This window comes from Meleagris gallopavo, chromosome 10 (assembly GCF_000146605.3).
Source record: "Meleagris gallopavo isolate NT-WF06-2002-E0010 breed Aviagen turkey brand Nicholas breeding stock chromosome 10, Turkey_5.1, whole genome shotgun sequence".
Lineage (NCBI taxonomy): Eukaryota > Metazoa > Chordata > Aves > Galliformes > Phasianidae > Meleagris > Meleagris gallopavo.
In genome coordinates this window covers 28,739,556-28,753,753 of record NC_015020.2, presented here as the reverse complement: position 1 = coordinate 28,753,753, position 14,198 = coordinate 28,739,556, and the positions used below count along the sequence as shown (strand labels likewise).

Genomic DNA, 14,198 nt, shown 5'->3' with positions numbered 1-14,198 from the left:
CAAGGAAAAACATATGTCTGTTATGAAGCATTCTCTCGCTTTTCCTCCTCCCCCTTATCCTCCTCAAAAAATAACCCAGAAAAATGTACAGTATTTTACCTACAGCTCTTAGGTCAGTACATGTGCATGACATCAAAGGTTTCTTAGGCTGCCTCTCAGGTTCACTGCAGAAGATGGTGCCAGTTGTAAACCTAGACTTTCCTGCTTTCATTCTTTCTCCTTTTAAAAATATATTTTTGTTTTTACGACACTTATACTCTCAAATATTTTCTGGGTCACTGTATTGATGCTTTAAAATTACAGGAACTGATTGGCTATGTATTTTTTTTTCCAACATACTGTAAAGCCCTGCTCACGGGCTCAAGCAAATTGCAGCATGTTGTCTTGGAAATGAAACCACTGATTACTTTCTTATTCATTCTCAGCCTAGTCATTGCAGGACTTCCTTTGAACAACAGACATTTTTAGCACTGTTCCTCGGAAAATGAATAATTTTCAACTTCATTAAAACCAGCTCACCACATGAAGCTATGAAGGGTAAGGAATAAGAGAAAGTAATCAATCAAACAATTGCTAAATCCTAACTATAAATCTAGTGCAGTGCATTGAAACTGCAGGAGTGTTCCTAAGCAACACAAACAGTAAGTTGTTTTCAATGTTCCCTGTAGTACACTTCAGCTTTTCCTGCACAAACGGTTTTCAAGGTTCCTATAAATCAGTTTTAAAGAGAGTGAGTTGATGGAAAAATCATAACAGCATGCAAAGTAAAAATCCTGGAGAGGAACCCCCCACTCCTCAACACCATAGAAGCACAATGCCCTACTGTGGACTTTTTACTACTAATAAAAATGGCCTGATTTTCTTATCACAGGATTTCCTGTATGCCTTGTTACATCAAGGTAAATATTTTGGTCCCAATTTGGGCATGTTTTGACTTGCATAGAGGCTGCAGAATGTACAATTACTACTTTAACCCTCCCCTCAGCCTTTACCCTTTGATTGACATGGACCTCTTACAGTGTTTTTCATACACCTCCCATAAGCCCAGTGTTACTGCATGAGGCATTGGTCAGGAGAAGGAAAGACTGCAAAGTTTACCTCCAGATATATATGACAATAGAAGAAAACCACTTCAGTATTTCCACAAATCTTCCAGAAGTTTAAATCATTGTTTTTGAATCCTTAATTTCACATTTGGCTTTATTCTGTTTGAACAGAAGTTTAAAATAGTATTAAATGGCAAACTTACCTTATATTTTCATAACAACTAACTTCTGGCTTTAACATTGCAGTGTGTCGAAATACTTTATAAATAATCACTCCAAAAGCCAGCAAATTAACCTGGGGAGAATAAAGAGAATAACTTTTAGTTCAAACTGGAGCGATTTTGAGTTTCAGTAAAACAGTTAAACAGAACAAGTCAGATAAAGTTTCTGTGTATATAAAACCTAGAGAATCCAGTGATGGAACGGGGAGGGGAAAACTCTTTTCTGATCCACGTCTATTAAAAAAATATGAGCCCCATAATAAAGATTGATCAAACAAGGTAGTAACTCTATCTTATCTCAATATTATCCCTACCAAAAGTCTGCAAATGTTTATTGGTAAATCTCTGATTTCATGGCCTAATTTTTTTTCTTGTAAGTAGAGATGTTTAAGCAAATGGGGAGGAGAGGAGAGCAGAGGAGATGAGACGAGAGGAGAAGAAGAGGAGAGGAGAGGATCTCAAAGATGCTTCTTGCCATGGATTTTCTATACAGTACTGCATAGATTTTGATAAAATGCACATCTTTGTTACATAAATATCATATTAATACATTAATGTCACATTAATAATATTGTATTTTCTGAGCTCTTTTGGGTGTGAAAAGTTTTAAGTGGCATAAAAATCTTTGAGGCTTATGTAAAGAAATTTTAAAAAACTAACTTTGCTGAAAGGTTCCATGCAAGGTATTCTCTCTTCCATTTTATGTTTGTTTCATTAGCGGACAATCTGTGTGTGTGCATGCTGCGTACATTTTCTGCTTTCCTTATAATCATATTGCTTTATTTGAGTTTGAAACAAACAAAAAAACAACTAAAGGAAGTAGTTTTGTAAATGATGCTCAGCTATGGTTCTGAATCTCTGCTTGCTCAGATAGGCTTCACTGAATATTTATTTAAATTTCTATTGCTTTCCTTTAACAATGTAGATGAGTTTGCTCTCTTGCTTTTTAAAAGAACAGTTATTTTGGTTTGCAGCATTTAACATCAGAATCTATTTGCAATGTTAATAATTGAACCAAATTTTATCTGGTTGTATGTTTTTAAATCCTTGGTTGTAATATCTTGGTTGGTTGCTGTGGGTTTACAGCTGCAGACCAAGTAGAATTAATGTCTTCCCCAACTCGTTTCTCCAAAAAGATAGTGTGGTTTACTGCTCTCCTTTCTCTTAAAAATAAAAACAACAACACAAAAAACCACTCCAAATTGAAAACAAAAGCCTGCTATATAAACACAGCATCACTTTTAAAAGAATTGCTTTCATTTGTTAGCACTTGTTATGTATGTCTTTAGAACATTTTTGTTATGTCGGGTGGGAGTATCTGATATTAAATTCAGGCTCTGCTTTAATTAGCTGCATGCTCATAGTTTAATACAGCATAATGTATTTACAATTTGATAAGACAGGAGATAGAGCTGATTAGCAGTTTAGGGAATTAATCCTTCACTGAATACCTTGTACTTTCACTGATCATGAGAGCTATTCTGAAGCTCTTTGTATTTAAAATTGTAATCTGTAATATCTCCTAAACCAGCAATTTTTCAAAGTTAATTATAAGTCAGTCAGCAGTTATGGGTAATTATATGCAGACTTACTTTTTTATCTTATATTTGTTGGTGAATAATATACCAAATAATGTGGAACACACACTGTAATCTGTGTAACCTACCTAATGTACTTATTAAAGTAATCTGAAAAAAGGTAGGGTGAAAAGTGATCAAAGTACCACAAACACGAAGAAAGCACCCCAGTACCTCTTCTGAAGGTGTCAGCATGACCGTGCAGGCAAGCCTCCTCCCTGCTGGCCGGTCACCAACATCACTGATGTCAATGAGAGCCTTTCTATTGCTGATAATAGGCGCTTTATGAAGCTCTGTGGGCCAGACTCCATTAGCCTTTGGTCATGGAAAACAGCTGCAGAACTGGGGAAGTTTTGCTGAGCAAGGATGGGACTGCAGAGGGGGAGATGTGGGGCCTCGTGGTAGAGGTCTCCATTTCTCTTCATGCCAGTGGGGCTCCTTTACACAAATACTATTTACATTGTCTGTAACACAGGATAATAGGATTTGGCCCTCTGCGTTGAGGTAATACCCATTAACTATGATCTTTTCATTCATCAATTCATTCTGATGGGAGTAATCTGGATGTGTCAGGGGAGCAGGAGAGGTTAACACCGGTTCTCAGAGCCAGCTGCAGAGTGCAGGCAAAGCACACTGACATGTCTCAGGTAGCCTCTCAGGAGGTAACATTACAGGGTAATGGCAGCGAGCTTAACTTTTGAAACACCCGCTCATTCCCAAGATTTATTAAAGCCTTAAGTAGGCTTTTACCCCATTTAGAAGCACTCCATTAATAAAAAATATCATAGCCAAGTGCATAGGCTGTTTCATACAATGTTCAGTGCCTCAAAAAAGTAGGTTTCAGGGAACTTTCTTTCAGCCTAACTTAGAGCACTCTGGCCCAGCATTTTGTCCTTTGGAGGACCTCAAATAGGTTAACAGAAAGGTAGTTGTAATTGTCCTGCAATGAAGAAAATCCAGCAACACTTGAGGAAAATCAATAACAGACAATCATACATAAACCCAAGAGAAACATAGATAATGTTAATAATGCTAATAATATTCAAGTGTGCAGAAAACTGGTACTCTAACAAGTATGTGAAGTTCAACGCACTATGCTTCAGCCTAAGCCTGCATATTTGTTACCATAAGCGTGCTGTAATCGCAGCTATTTCTGGGAAATGCTGAGTAAAAAGTTCATGTTCAATGGCTGGACAGAGAACTAAAGGGGAAATGGCCTTCATATACCTAATATCCTCAAAGAGCCATGTGTTTCAACAGATGTGATGAGAAGTGAAACACCTAAATTGCCTGGCATAAGATATGACCACTTAAGACATTTTTCCTTTGTATCAATAAGTGAAATTCAAATGAATAAATGCAGGTAGTCGGCTACAAAAGGCTTCTAAAATATACGAAGGTCACTCTGAATGTAGTGCCTTCTATTTTTTTTCCCATGGAAAAAACAATAGATACAAACAGCATAAGAACACTGTTTGACAGAGCAAGTTCTCAGAGTTCTCAGATACAAAACACTACTTCAGCATAATCACCACCATTATCTGCATTTTTACCAGCAGTGAACAAGCGCCTGCATGCCGTGCTCATAAAAATCTGTGTGGCCATCTGGAACATGGCTTCTCTTTCACATCACTGTTACCATTGCTAGAATGCACCACCTCACTGTGCTCTCATCCACTCTTTGGTCTCCATAAATGTTTAGCAAGCATTGGTGAATGCCAGTGTGTGCCATTTCTTCCGCACAGAGGAATTCCATGACACACCTTTGCTTCCAAAGCACGTATGTATCAGACACCATTTTATCAGACTGTCCCTCTGCTGTCATCTGTCACAAGGCAACAAAATGTAATGGAATATTGGTGGGAAGCTTAACCTCTACTGGCTGGCCACCAACATCCACCTCTGACATTGTGAGCCGACATAATAAAATAGGAGGCATTACTTTTGGAGCAGCCCTTGTAGATAGGCACGAAGAGCTGTAGCTGTCTAGTACTGTGGCTGAATAAACTGGGGATAAGAGACACTGAAACATCTAAAAAAGCTTCCAGAAGACACTTACTGCTAAATATTGTGTTTTGGTTGCAGTCATGTTTTAGATTTTTGTAATTAAAGCATACTCTTCAGCTCTTGTTGGCTAAGCTTTATAAGATGTTATAATTAAAGCTGCCTGGAGGTGACAGGCAAGGTGAATGGAAACAGAACAGCAAAGCACAGAGGCAGTAAAGCAGAACAGAACACCGTGTGCAGGCAGCTGTGACACTGAGCCGGTGCAGGCGATGCGCAGGCCTGGCCAGGGCCAGCCTGGGGACTGCGGCTGCTGCACGTCTGCTCCAGGAGGGAAGTTACTGGGTAATGAGTACGGCCACTCGGCAGCACTGGGCAAGCCCAAGGCGTAAAGTACAGTGGCACTACTGCAGTTTTATCAAGTGAATAACGATTTTACAGCGTGACAGGGCAAGTCCTTGTGCCTTTGTTTCAGTGTTATTACATGGCTGAGCAGTCAGAGAAACTGCTGCATGTCCTGAGATGGGCTGCTGGGCAAGGCTAATAGGCGAAAAGGGAACTGCAGCGATTCCAAGCCCAGTACTGAACTATTTCATTTTTTAACAAACCACCTCAAACTGCTGTTTAAATTCCATGATTTTATGCTGTTGGGTAAACAGCAGAGTTATTGTACCACAAGTCTCTGGCTTTCTCATTGCAGCCCAATCCTGCGGGATGCTGAGCCCTCCCCCCTGCGATGTTGGTGGGAGTCAGCACTCACTCAGTGCTCAGGTGCACTACAGGACTCATTTTAATAATTAATCTATTCCTTTTTTCTAAGTGGTTAATCAAATACAAGTGCTTGTACAGGAGCAGCCTCCATTCTAAGAATCTTCAGGGAATCAACTCTCCTTAAAGATATTTGTATTAAAAGTGCTTTTAGCTTAAATTCTAGAAATGTTGTGGTATATTTATAAGCAAATGGTAAGAAACTTAAAATATATTTACGTGAAATAGATATTGAATAGAGGAAAGTCTTAGGGTCTCATGAAACCAGGATTTTGTAAATATGGGCAACTACGTTTGCGTATCTATTTTACCCAGGAAGATTCCCAGGGAACCACAGAGCTGCACAAGGTAGGTTTTATTGTACACGCACAACTATGTTTAAAGGGAGGATGTTAAATACTCAGAGAATCTGTTCTTAGGAAGTTATCTGTGTGAAGAGTTAAGAAAATTTAGGACTTTGGAGTAACTTCTGGCCTCATTATACCAATGGTAGAACTGTTAGATGGCAAAACTCCCACTGCTTCCGGTGTTGTCAAGACCTTTTCTCCACAACTGATAAAAGGGGTGTCTTAAGGGATTCATAGGCACCACTTTGTATGGTGTTAGTCTATCTCTGCCCAGAACTAGGATAGCTCTGTAAATTTCTTTGCTGACGCCTTCTTCCCTCTGCCAATGCTTCTGTAGCGAAGCGGAAAGGAAAGGAAAACTGCTCAACAGTGGGCATGGGCAGAGCAAGATGCTGTTGCTTTGACTTTCACTCTTAGCAGTTCTGGGACCACCAAAGTAACATTTTACCCATACACAGTTTGCAGAAGGAAATAATAGTGTTGTATACATATCAAAACATAAAAAAGTATCTAGTAAATATTATTAAGGTGAGGATCCAGAAGAGCACTGAGAAACAATTTTGCCTATTGCTTAAGCAAATTACAAACTTCCCTGTTGATTACTGTATTTTGCAAACTAAGTAATAATATAAAAAATGAACACATAGGTCCTAAAATGCTAAATATTCCAAGCTGTTGGGGCTCTGTTATTAGCACATTGCTTAGCAACTGCTATATTTAAAATAGATCCTTAATTCCTCTGTTAAATGTACGTGTTTTACATACTGGAAGAGTAACATAATGTTCTATCCTCAAATAAATATGATCTTAGTGCTTCACGCTGCATGAAACACTCTCTTTGTAAGTACAGATTGATAGCTATTTTTAGTTGAGCGCTGAATGGTATGAAATATACAAAATTTAATAAAGCATGCAAAACATCTGTCTGCAAATAAAAATATTTGCACTCATGTTGAAGAGTTGTAGTTTCTTTCATAATTAATTACAATTAAATGGTAAGATACTGAGTGAAGCGATATATCATCATTTTGCCCCATCAAGGTAGCTGACAGCTGTCAAATTTTGCAACTGAGAAATCTTTTTTTCTTTCCTTCCTCCCTACTTTTTTTAAGCAAGACAAAAGAGCTCTTGAATGCTCAGAGGGGAGTGGTGCTTTAATGGCAGTAGCTGAGTTCCTACCTGAACAACTTGCAAAATAAAAGACTGGGACAATAAGCATTCAAGAACGTTTTCTCCAACAGTTTTTTGTTGGGGGGAAAAAAAAAAAAAGTCAGTTCATCAGCACTAAGATATTTGCTGATTTAGATTATACTTTCAACAGTAAACTTACTGATCAGCATTGTTCTTATGATTAAAACCAGAAAGGACATTCATTTCTGAACAACGAAAAATCCCTGTGGAAAGAGCATTTATCCAGGATGTAGAAGACATGGGCACAATTTTCTGTTGTACTTAATATTCAGACTATAATATGACCCTTAGTTCCTCCAGCCTCCATACCAGCTATTCACCACCATCGCTCCATTAGCCCTGCTGGCGCTGTTCCATGCCATATAGATAATTAAACATTCACCGGAGCAGGAAGACCTGGATCTCCCTCATCCCACAGTTCTGCATCCAGGACTATCTAAAGACAATTACTATTTTAACAGGAGAGTAATTGTTTAATACAAGACCAAGGTTTTGAGACTCTTTCCAATACACAGATATTTATAGAATGAAAAAGGTATTGCTTATTTCATGTACAATATTCTTGTGTAAAAGATACACTCCAGCCTTTCAAAAGTTATTAAAACACTTTAAACACCTGCTCTTTAAGGTTTTCTAGTGTTACAAAGAAGTGCTAGTATAAGAAAGAAGCAGCTAATTCTAAAGATTCAGACATTCTAGCTCTGATTCAGTCTGAGCACTTTACATTCAAACTTCAAAAAATGAAGCCCCCAAATCATTCCCTTTTCCTTTCTTAGTCCCTGTCTCAATAATTGATGAAACCATCTATATGCTGATGTCAGATCTCACAAAAAAGAATGAGAAAATTTCTCCTGCTGCTCTCTTAGGCATATACTTGAATTTTTTACATATATCATATTGAATTTGGCTCTTTCAAAAAATGTCTGAAGTTCAGAGCAGCTGTATCTGTATCAGTCTTTACAATGACCCTCATTATGAGTGTTTGAATTAATGAGCTTGTGATGGTCTGAATTCTGCCAGAGAGAGCAATATATTTCTGTCTGTCTGTCTGCCTAATGTCTGGGTAAAATGACAATATTCAATAGGTCATCGTTATTTCAGACAGAGGAGAACAAAATTAAGCTATTAATGATACAACAGTTTAAGCTTCAAAATGAAAATGTATGCCATATTAATTGCATAAAATTGGACACAAGCTGGCAGTCAAACAGTCTGGATTTGTCTACTGACTGATTTATCTCATTATCATGTCTCCTGTTAATATACCTCCTTGAATGCTTTAGGTATACAACAGCAGTCTTATTTAGAAATAGAAAATATAACAAAAGCATTAAAAAAACCACTCTAGGCTGTATTTTGGGGAAATATTTTCAACAGTGAGGGATTAGAATTTTATGATTCTAAGATTTTAATATTTTCACTTGTTTAAAAGTGAAAACACAGCTAAATTAGTTCATTTCAGACCTTGTTTCAGGAAATACATAATTTTCACATAGACTTGCTCTTTATATATGAATACATGAATATTTCAGAGTTGTTCTTTTGCATACCTCCAGCTGTAGATTTAGACTCGATTTAATAACTAAGTAGTTTTCTTTATGCTTTTAGAACAGTTACAGGAAGCTGTAAATAAATAAATAAGAAATAGAAGGGAGGTTTATATTTTTTATCAGATTAAACAGCTTCTCATATTCTTCTGGGTTCAATGTTATTTCTTATTGGATTGAAAAGCTAAATACATACTGGCCTAAGTATTTTTATTTAGTCTCTGTTCTGCAGCACAGGGCAGGAGGGATGAGCCAACACAGAACCATGGCTGACCTTAGCCATAAACCCTAGACCAACTAGCGGGATAAGGGTCTCAGTAAAATTAATTATTAGGTACACTTTCTCCTTTTCCAAGAAGTTCTGAAAAGATGGATTTTTTCTCGGAAGCTGTTAATGACATAAATCAGGCTGTTTGATGCATTCATTCCAGGTACATCAAAGATTCAGACTTACTTAGTCCTCTCTTGTGGTTTTCCTCCATAAATGTAAACCTGTCTTATGCTGTACATGGAGCCCTATGCACCAGAGAAATATTTTTCCACTGGTAAATAGGTTGTGAAATAGTTGTATATTATATTTTAGCACTAATAACTTCAGTGAATGGAAAAACTACCAGGATGGAAGCAGCATCAAGATTATGGCCAAGACATTGAGTCTGAACACATTTGCCACTTTGGAAGTAAAAATAGTAAGCAGAAAGCCATCTGGTACCTTCCGCATCCAACCAGACCCTGTAAAGGATTTGTCCTTTTGCCTTTAGAAGCAAATATGATTCTGTTGTGTATGGATGTAGTCACAAAATTATGGTCATACTCAAAGCCATAAAAAGCTCCTTCAATGACCACATCTCATCCGAGGAGAAGAGTCATGTGCAATTGCTACTGTGAATATGAATTTATTTTTCTATATGTCTGCAACTGATGAATCAAAGGGCAGTAGGAGAGTGAAAGAAAATGCACTTTGAGTGACAAAATATGCAAAGTATATATAGTCAGTATGTAAATATTAAGAAAGTACAGAAGATACCATCAGCCTGCGTTAACTTTCTAAAGCAAACCTTTTGAGTCCAATCAATGATCAGTTTAGGGTAAGTATATATGTTGATGTAATTGTGCTTATATCAAGGCAGCATAATCACTGAAAGCACAGAAGCTGGATACATGGATACATTAGAATAGCAGAATGGATTTGTTTCTGTGTAATGACATAAGAGAAAATAATGTTAATTTTGTAGACTAAATGGCCATGGCCCCCTTTCTTTGGGTATTTCACGGGGCTTCAGAACATGGACTTTGATGATAGCTTTGTAGGACAAAGGCAAGTAAGAAAGAAACATCTTTCCCTAGAACATCCTGGCCTTGCTGGGAAATTTTATCTGTTGGTATGGCAATATAGAAGCTATGGCTTGAAGATTAAGGTTCACCTATCCACAGAACAGGGCCAGTACTTTCAGGCTCAGTGATTATTTAGCACAGCAGGTATTGCTGGTTGCTGAACAATGCTGCAGTTTGAAATAATCTGTTTCAAGAAAAGTTGCAAACTCAGTCTCTAATGCCACTGTGTAATTAATTATTTCCACTTTATCCACAATGGCATAAGAAATGCAATGGAGACACATTAACTGAAGCCACAGAGGGACTAATGAAAAGGGACTATTATTTTTTTCATAAAGAATAATAAAGCCATTGCTAGTCCCAGTAGGAAATTTATTTCCACTAAAAAGGCAGACTGAGGAACAAGAGTAGATATAAAAAATGTTTTACATGGCTATTTTCTGAAAAGTCTACACTAAACAGTACAGAGCATACTTTCCTCATCTAGCTAACAAACATAATGAAGTATTTGTCTCAAATAACCCCTAGAAAAACAAAAGAAAACCTATATAGAATTTTTGAAAGCATAAATATTCAGTAAAACGTGGAGATGCTGGGTATGATTTGTTATGATGCAGGCCAGAGGTCAAACAACTTTTTCAATAATACTCCGCAGAATATGAAAATATATCAAGAGTAATGAGTACAACCTTCTTCATTGAAAATGGGAATAATAATGTGAAGAAGCCCAAGGAGACAGTGTACCTAATTACATTAGTGTGAAGTGATTGGTTTTTTTTTTGTTTTAATGGGAACAATGGACTGTCAGGTCATGCTCAATATTGTAGTCTGGGAAAATGTAAAACTTTTCCCCTTGAATATTTACTTCTCTACATGAAAGATGTTCAGTTTGAATGGTCTAGATTAGAGTATTAAATACATGAAGTTTGTGAATATTTGAGAAAAAACAGAGTAATGGATTTGCCAGGAAATTTTTCTGCACTGATTGCAGTAGTATCATGAATCCTGAATCAACCTAACTGTACAGAACTGAATAAGCATTAGAGCTGTCCAATAAAATTTGATGAATGCACTATTCCATTAATTTTACCTTTTTTGTTGAATAAATTATTTGACAAATAATAGTAAAATTCATCAAATAAATTATCTGGTGAATATATTTTTTAAGTAATTGACTAGCCCTAATGAATATGCAGGCAGTTCCTTAATGAAAAGCATTACTCTACTGTTAGCCTGCTTTCATCACTCACATGTCACTATTTTTGTATTTTGTAACTGCAATCTGTAGATTTTATTCATTTACCCATTCATTTATACATGAGAAGTTCAAAATGGTATGGTTAATTAATCACTGCAATTCTTAGAATATTTTTGCTTGAAAGTTGATTATTCATTGCACTTATTGTATACAGAAATGCTTAATAAAAAGAATCTGGCTTTTCTGAAGACACTTCTCCCAAGAACTATTCTTGGTTTGCATGTTCCAAGTCAACAAGAATGCTCTTCAAATTGCAGAGTCCATTTATAATTCATTTCTGTAGTTGCAAACGCTACGATTACCAATTGTTTCAAGAAATGGGAGCTTGAAGCTGAGCCAGACACCTTCAAGGCCCCTGAAAACATACATTAGCATCGTAAAACAATGAGAAGCATACATGAGTTACCCCTTCACTGCACCATGTGCTAGGATGTTTGGACAGAAGCCACAGGCAAGATTATTTGGATGGTGTGTAATATTGGAAATTTTCCAATCTTGAAAAGCAAGTCTGTATTTTGTCATTACAGAAATAGTCTCAACAGTAATACTGATAGATTTATACTGTTAAATGGCAAATTACACTTCTTAATGTTACATCACACTTCTGAGTCCTGGTACCTCACAGAAGTATGCCAATTTATTGTGGCAGTAACAATGGGTGGAACAGACAAGCCTGAACATCTCTGCCCATACTGCAAAGTTGCAAATTATATTAGCACATGTCCCCATAAACATGCTGCACAAGGTTCAACTAAACAGATTTAATGGGAGAAGGTTGTTTTAGAGGGGCATATTAAAAGGGTCCTCTGCAGCTACACTCATAGTTGCCATGATTCACTTTGAAATTTTGCTTTTAATGGCTCATAGACTTTTGGTAAGTACAGCATGAATGGTCTTTTCATACCACTACCAAGCAGCCTAATTTCTATGACCAGCTGGACATCTACTCTATTGATGTTCCTCACAGTAGGTATAAGTGGAGGAATATAACTTATGTTTGTGGTGTTTGAAAGATGAAGTTCTCACAAGTGTCAGTGATGTGGAAGAAAGCCCTTACATGGGTCTGCTTCCACTCAAGACAGAGTATGCTGTCAAGTTAGAGGTGGGAAAAGCCCTGTAGAAAGCCCTGTACAACAGCAAGGAATCAGTTCTTGGCTAACATTACACAATCATTAAAATGGCAGCTGCATTACCTGCAAAAAAATGGTTATTTCCATTCTATATGCTTCTATTACAGGGAGATTGTTATTGTAAGAATGCATTACAAAAGAAAAGAAAATGTTCTAAGGATTTTCTTTTTTTCATTTTCCTACCTTTTATCTCTGGAACTTATATTTGTAATGTAAGTTCCTCAATCAGGCACGGATTGTAGTTTGTGGGAGTGTTTGTCCCTTAAAGCTTGTGATAAATTCACTTTTCTATTAAAAAGTTTAAATACTTGTTATAAATAATTTCTCCACACTTGTATGCTTTGATCTAATCTACTGCATAGTTTTAGCTAAAATGGTTGTGGTTCTAAAGATTACAAGTATTAGGAGAAAGAAATAAGTTGTGGAAATTATCTTTAGCTTGCAGCTTGCTTTACAAAGGTTTAAAATGCCCTTTCTTTGCTAACTCCATCTAAACAGCTTCTGACCCACTCTTTTTCATGTACAGTCACCAATCTAATAATAATAATAATAATAATTTTTAGGTGGGATCAATAAGGCAATTGCTTTACACTTAAGAATTCTAATAGAATCATAATATTAATAAGAAAACACCTTCAGAAGTAGTGCTACTGCTTAGGCAATAAGAGGAGAACTTAGTTTATACTTCTGATAAACACTTGAGCTCCTTATGCTTCTGTATTATTACTGCAGATTTAAAGCCAAAGGATGCATTTGAAACAATGTGCCTAGAGACAGAAAACCCACTGGTACAGAATTAGTTCTATTCTTCATCATTTACATGCTGTCTCAAAGGTATATTACAGTATAATTCAAACCACAAATTTCCTGAGGTTCACAGAATTCACAGAAACAGAATGCACCATTTGAGTGTGTGGGCTTTTGTGCTGACAATAAGATTTATTTTTTTGTGCAAGAATCAGATTTGCGATGAGCGGATCTCCAGAGTTTCTGTATTGAAACTCTCCAAGCTACCTTGGAAAATCCACAGAATCATTTCATTAGTAGATGAATCTCAGAATTAAAGGAGTGCTTGAAGCTGCTAGAGTTTGTAGCTTTCTATATATAAGACTTATGGTGGTCTATCTGGTTATTCCAGAACTAAGAACTATATTAATTTTTTTTTTTCATTTTGCTTTAATTAGCGAAGGAGAAAGTGGATATCTTGAAAAGAGATAGGCATCTTTAATTATAAGAACTTCCTGATTGCTGCTACCTTGGGAAGTGTTTAGACTTTGTCACAGTGCCCATGCAGTGCACTCAGGAGAGAATGGGCAATGGAAACAGAGGTAATGCAGTAAGCATGTGACCTATGAAACACACATTTAACACCCACTTCATCTCCTTAAGTTAATGCCTTTTTGCACAGGGTTTCCCATATTCTTCATGGAGAGGGTCAACTTTATCACCTCCCATTTGTCTTTTATTTCATGGATGATGTTGCCTGCTGCAAGATGCGGAGAGCTCAAGCAAAGGCAAAAACCCAGCTTTCAGGATGTGCCTCTGCGGCCGGCTCATATTGAAAGCACCACTGATCTGCTGTCTCTGTGCCGTGTGCCTAATGTCTTGCATCAGGCACAGGTCAGCTGGAGATGAAAACAAAGTTGTAGATGCATACATTTGTTCTGTTTTGTATATTTTGATAACATACCTTTCCTAAACTGACAGCACAGTCATATTTTACTGCCCATAAATCTTCACCTGAAGGCAGGTGAGTATAGGAGGGAAAGCAGCA

General features: G+C 37.0%; 1 protein-coding gene across 1 annotated transcript in view; it reads right to left on the bottom strand.

The window, feature by feature from the left end:
- The window catches only part of ADGRL4 (adhesion G protein-coupled receptor L4), a 47,811-nt gene that overhangs the window by 2,747 nt on the left and 30,866 nt on the right, over window positions 1–14,198 (bottom strand). The window contains exon 13 of the mRNA XM_019618847.2: window positions 1,250–1,341. Within this exon, the coding sequence (XP_019474392.2) occupies window positions 1,250–1,341 (92 nt within the window). The remainder of the gene's footprint in view (window positions 1–1,249; window positions 1,342–14,198) is intronic.